The sequence below is a fragment of the Zootoca vivipara genome, chromosome 9 (genome assembly GCF_965207765.1).
Source record: "Zootoca vivipara chromosome 9, rZooViv2.hap1.1, whole genome shotgun sequence".
NCBI lineage: Eukaryota > Metazoa > Chordata > Lepidosauria > Squamata > Lacertidae > Zootoca > Zootoca vivipara.
Window position 1 is genome coordinate 7,792,573 of NC_142592.1, and position 6,000 is coordinate 7,798,572.

The window sequence follows — 6,000 nt, forward strand, 5'->3', positions numbered from 1 at the left end:
CAGAACGGCAGCTATTGGGGGGGAAGCTAAGCAACACTGCTAACTCTGCGGCTTTTGGCACGTTCTGTTTTTCAGCGTACAACTTCTCCCACAGGATAGATCACTTGTCTTTTGGGGAGCTCATCACAGGGGTTATCAATCCTTTAGATGGCACTGAAAAGATTGCATCAGATCGTAAGTGTCGCTCACCTCACAGAAAAGGATCTTTCATGTTGTTCAATTTTTGGCAATGTCTTCTTACATTATTTATGTTCCCCGAATTCTTAATAGAATGTGATTTCTTTGGGGGGGGAGGGGGGTATTTTTTCTCAATTGCATGGACTGTAAACTGCCCTGAGTTGAAGCAATATCGAAAGGCAGTTAAATAAAATTTAAATAAAATGTTCCGTTAAGCCTTACTTTACAGTTTTTATTTCCTATTGCGTGCTTGATTTTCGTGCCTATCTTTCAGTCATTTTAATATCATCCAGAGAAGAAGCTCTGGGCAGCCCTACAATGCAAATATTATAATTTTATATAAAGACTAAAGTGTATTTAAATTCTGGGTGAGCCTTTTATGCCTTTATGAAAGTTTTTGCTTGTTTTTAAATCACATCGGTGTCTGCAACTGTTTCTTTCCCAAATGGGGAGTCTTGTTTCAATAGGTACTTTTTTATGCCTTTAGACAACCAGATGTTCCAGTACTTTATCACTGTTGTGCCAACAAAACTTCATACGTATAAAATTGCAGCAGAAACCCATCAGTTTTCAGTAACAGAAAGGGTAAGTCTGTGTGGAACGATAACTTAGGGAATGTTAAAAAAAATATGTATCAATAAAATCTCTATCTTGTTATATTGTGACCTGATTTTCTTTTTCCAAAAATTGGTGAATTCAAGCTCTCCCCAAAGCTTTAAATGCTATTGAAAGGTGGTAGTCAACTGTATTTTATTCAAAGAAGACCCACTGAAATTAATGGTGCCAACTCAGTCATGTTTGTTAATTTCAGTGAGTCTTCTCTGAGCAAAACTGAGGCAAGAGACCATCTTGGCTGTTAGTCCTGGAAGACCTGCTCCCTTTTCCTCCTGGCCTGGGCGGGTGGCGCCCTGACTGACTCCAACTACAAAAGCTGAGGCTGCTGATCAGACTCTTGGGCTGGGGTATTATTTAGGGGGCGTTGTTGGGAGGGGTGGGGGTTGTTGCTATTACTGATACTAATTTTTTTGCATCTTTTTACTAGATGTTACGTTTGATGTAGAAATTGTTCAATTTGGTTGTGTGTGTTTCACTGTTTCATTTATTAAAACGGCAAACAAATTATTATGGACAAATGCTACATTTGTTATGTTTAAATTATGTAATTTTGTGTGTGTGTTGGAAGCACAGTTTTAACTTTGGAAAGGAGGTGCGCAAATGAAATGAGCGATTGCTTGATTGATTGGCGCCAACGGCGTGCACGTTTTGCCATCCTCACTAGATAGCATTTCATTTCAGTGTGCCGCCTCACTGTTGCCAAGAAGATGCTCACAAGCTCTATTTTCCTGTCTTGTACAAGCTAGATCCTCCGTCTTTGCTTGCGCACAATCTAAAGTCACTAAACTGTGTCCGGCTTTCCCCCCTGTTGCCAGGAAAGAGTGATAAACCACGCGGCAGGCAGTCATGGAGTGTCAGGGATTTTCATGAAATACGACATCAGTTCCCTTATGGTGACGGTGACAGAAGAACACATGCCCTTTTGGCAGTTTTTAGTGAGGCTTTGTGGCATCATTGGAGGAATCTTTTCGACGACAGGTACAAGCTCAGATTATGTTGCAGGAGTTTAATTAAGTCTATCAAGGGCCTGTTTCCCCCTTGTACTATTTGAACTGTTTCCCTCCTCCCTCCATGGCATAAACAAGAGTAAGTTCTCCCTCTTTCCCCCCTTTTTGTTATTTGTTCCCTAACTCCCACCCTGCTGACAACAATGTCACTGCTTTTAAATCAGTAGCATTGTCACATGGGAGAACAGCCACACACTTCTTAACCACGGGAGAATTTCAGAACTCTCACATGCTGCGTTTTCAGGTGTACATGTTTTAAATGTGTAGGGGAAAGTGGGGCACGTTGAGCCATGGGGCACATTGATTCTTTCCATTTTAAAACCGTACTTTAGCTTTTATACAAAGTTTGTGGCAACACTACAACAACAACAGTGATACTACATACTGCCATTGTGTTTGGGTTTTCAAAGAAGTTTAAACAAAAATCCAGATTTGTTAAATTAGGTAAGCTTTAGTAAAAAAATTATATGTATTGTCAACCATGTAGCTCTAAAAGTTGTAAAGGTAGCTGAAATATCTTTTCATTTATGTGATCATAGTTAATATAGCTGTAGTATGTTCTAAAATATTTGTCATGGCTGCCAGCCTGTTTTGCTTAAAATAGATTTATGTCTTAAATGGTGATGTGGGGCACATTGATCCAATTGGAAATGGGGTACATTGAGCATGGATCAATGTACCCCATGGAAAATATGGAAAGGCTGTGTCAAAAATTATGAAAGAAAAGTTGAATGCGAACCAGCTGTTTGAAAGTGACTCGACTGATTGTGAAACATTTTCTAACGATGAACTAGAGCAGGCATCCCCAAACTTCGGCCCTCCAGATGTTTTGGACTACAATTCCCATCATCCCTGACCACTGGTCCTGTTAGCTAGGGATCATGGGAGTTGTAGGGCAAAACATCTAGAGGGCCGCACTTTGGGGATGCCTGAACTAGAGGAAGAGGAAAATATAGAATTCAACAAGACTGATGTGAAAGAGGGAAACTTTGTTATCGTGAAGATTTTTAGGAAAAACCACAGTTTCCCATTATGTTGCTGAAGTTACTGGAACTGATGAATATGGGGACTTCATTGTAAAATTTCTAAAACGTGTTCTGTCCAAAGTGAATGAGCGGCCCAAGTTCACTCCCTCTTCTGAACCAGAAGCTTTGATTCCTTTTGAGGATATTGTAAAATTGTTGCCTAAACCACTCTGCTTCGGAGGAACTGCTCCTGCTTCTAAGATGGTAACATTTCCATGTTTACTTAATGAGTACAAGTTGAAGTGATGCTGACTCTTAAGAACTTTGAGATACTTTTGAAACTCTTTTGGAAGTTTATACTGTGTAGTAAAAATGCCTTCTTTGCTCTTAAATTGGAATGGCTCAATGTGCCCCAAATGAAGGATCAATGTTCCCCACTACTGGGGCACATTGATCCATTATTTTGGAAAAATTAAATGTGATTTTTTGGGGGGTCATTTTATTCCATCAAATGTGAAACATTCCCACCCACCCCCACCACCCTCTGTATATATATAGGGTCTGACACTTCTGTTTCTAGTGTATCTGAAGAAGTGTGCATGCACACGAAAGCTCATACCAAAATATAAACTTAGTTGGTCTTTAAGGTGCTACTGAAGGAATTTTTTTAATTAACCCTTTGATTTTGTTTAGAATAGTACCTAATAAATGTTAAATTCAAAAGTTTTCTTTTATGTGCATTATTTTGAGGTGTGTAGAGCTTAAAGGAAAAAAATGGCTCAACGTGCCCCACTTTCCCCTACCTGAAATGCAGCTGCATATCATCGGATTCCCAACTCCATCTTAGCAACATCTGAAGGGTCGCAGGCCATAGAGTGTGAATGTTTGCCAAATGGTACCTGTCAGGATGGGTTTCCATTCCCTGTTGTGTGTGTAGCTGGTAGTTGAACGTACGAAATGGTTCTAATTTTATGACTGATTGCAAAGCTATGTGAACAATGGAAAGAGCAGAATTTCCATACCATCCAAATTGTTCTCCCTTTTGCAGGAATTTTACATGGCATTGGGGGATTCATAGTGGAAATCATTTGCTGTCGTTTCAGACTGGGCTCTCATAAATCTTCATCTGTAAGTGTATTCTGAGGAATGGCTCTCAGTGCTTCAATATGTGTTTTGCATGCCAAAGAATAAAATAAAATAAAATAAATAGATGTCGTCCTTAGGACTGAGAATAATAGAACACACACTTGCCCTTACTAGCAGCCCAGTGGAATTAAAAGTCAATGGGGACGTGATCCAGACCATTATAAACTACCTTTAAACTCAGACAGGCTACAAAGGGCCTCAAGGAAGCCAGATTATGCAGTTGTTTGTGTATGCTTATTGAGTGTACTTCCGCTTCCAATATTTCATTTTATAAAGCCACTGAGAATGCTAGCCTAGATCAAGGAGTCAGAAAAACGGAGATTATTCCTAGAGGAGGATTATAGAGCAGATGATAATAGTAGCCCTGGGATGGAGATTGGGAATTCTGCAGAGCAATAACACTCCTCATTATTTGAAGTATTGTCCAGCCAGCTCTGTCAAAAGAGACTAATAATAATAACAACAACAACAACAACTCCCCCCCCCCGGATCTTTTGTTGTTGTTGACAATTCTTTTGTGAACTGTGTTGAAGTTTTATTACAACCGGGTGGTCTATAAATCTTGTGAAATAAACACAGAAAACCCCCCTCATTGCCTGCTGCTGAGACTGAGGGCTTGTGCAACACTGGGGCCAAGCCATTGCTCACACCAGGTGCCCAAACTCAGTTCCCCACTGCCTTTATGGGTTTTATTTGTAGAAAAATATCAGAAGGAAGCGGGCGGCAATAAATGAAAAACTGATAGAATCAATAAAGTGACTTTTTTTCTTCTTCGCGTTCTCCTTTGTAGGTCCCGATCCAGGATGGCCATCTAAACAACCACGTGCCTCTGGTGACAGATGACGCTATGCAGTAGCACCTCCTTCAAAAACTCTCCCCCTTTCTTTCTGACTGATGCAGAAGACATTTTTATAACTAAACATTGTGCAATATGTTAAGACAGTGCTGATGGGCAGCAGAAATAATCAAGCCTTTGAAAAAAAAAGCAACCAACCAACCAACCAACCATATCTGTGTGACTTGTCTGTCCTTTTAAGAATTCAGGAAAAGGCCATGGAATCTTCCGGAATGAGCAAGACTGTGGATGTGTCTGTAGTTCACAGCAGGACTTGACTGTTCCACATAAACAGCATTTGGGCCTTGAAATACCAACATACAGCACTCTAGATTCCAGGTTTTGTCTATTTCTGACCAAAACTATGCGCAGACGAGTGAAATGTGTATTTTTCAATTTACAGTGCAGCAGGATAATTAACAGAACTTGCTTAAGAATGGAAGTTTCATTATGGGTTTTTGTTTTTTTAAAGAAAACAATAACAGCAGCAGGTAACATAAGATGTATTTTAAGTGCTATAATTGGAATGTGGAAATCAAACACATGAAAGGAAGCAAATTGAAACACACTACCGAGAGTGGGTGCAGTTTTTTTTTTAATGGGATGGCTCTTGCTTGAAACAAACGCTGTTGGGAAAACAACCCCATCGCTTCTAAAGGGAGAACAGATAAGTCAGAAAGTCACGTTGCCTCTTCATAATTTCATACGTTGTCTCGAAGAACGGTGGCTTCATTTTGCTGGGGCCCGTGGAGGGGCGAATGCAAAAGCAGCTGATGGGGGTTATTCAAATCTGGGGAATTTCTGGAAATTTGGGGCCCCTTTATACTTGGCGTTTAAATCATTTCACTAGCCTGCTGTGAGGATCACAATGTGTCTTACATGCCTGCACGCTAGATGCAAGTTGTCCTGAATATATGGACGTTTATAAGTGTTCAATGTAATTACAGAAAAGATCAGAATGGAGCCTACTCAGAAAAACAGGGGCATTTCGGCGTACTGAATGCTTGACAATTGCAGTCCCAGTGCATTCAGTGGGGCTTATTCCCAGCATAAATGTTGCTAGGTTGTGGTCCCGTGACCTGAGATTGGTGCATATACCTGCATTGAACATAAGAGATGAACATGACAGGTTCTCATTCAGGGTCCCATGACATATATAGCAAACTACAGCTGGCTGATATCTATTTCCCAAAGACTTATTTGAAGAACTTGATGGAGAGAAAAGAAGGGTGGAACGCTCTCAAAAGCGTCCCTT

General features: G+C 40.3%; 1 protein-coding gene across 2 annotated transcripts in view; it reads left to right on the forward strand.

Annotated features, from left to right (window-relative positions):
• Nucleotides 1-5,313, forward strand: part of ERGIC2 (ERGIC and golgi 2) — a 31,250-nt gene extending 25,937 nt beyond the window's left edge. For both annotated transcript variants that reach the window (XM_035126508.3, XM_060279401.2), the window contains exons 11-15: nucleotides 76-174; nucleotides 665-762; nucleotides 1,608-1,770; nucleotides 3,813-3,892; nucleotides 4,701-5,313. In XM_035126508.3, coding sequence (XP_034982399.1) covers nucleotides 76-174; nucleotides 665-762; nucleotides 1,608-1,770; nucleotides 3,813-3,892; nucleotides 4,701-4,766 — 506 coding nt within the window. In that variant the 3' untranslated portion in view covers nucleotides 4,767-5,313. The remainder of the gene's footprint in view (nucleotides 1-75; nucleotides 175-664; nucleotides 763-1,607; nucleotides 1,771-3,812; nucleotides 3,893-4,700) is intronic.
• The last annotated feature ends 687 nt before the right edge of the window (nucleotides 5,314-6,000 follow it).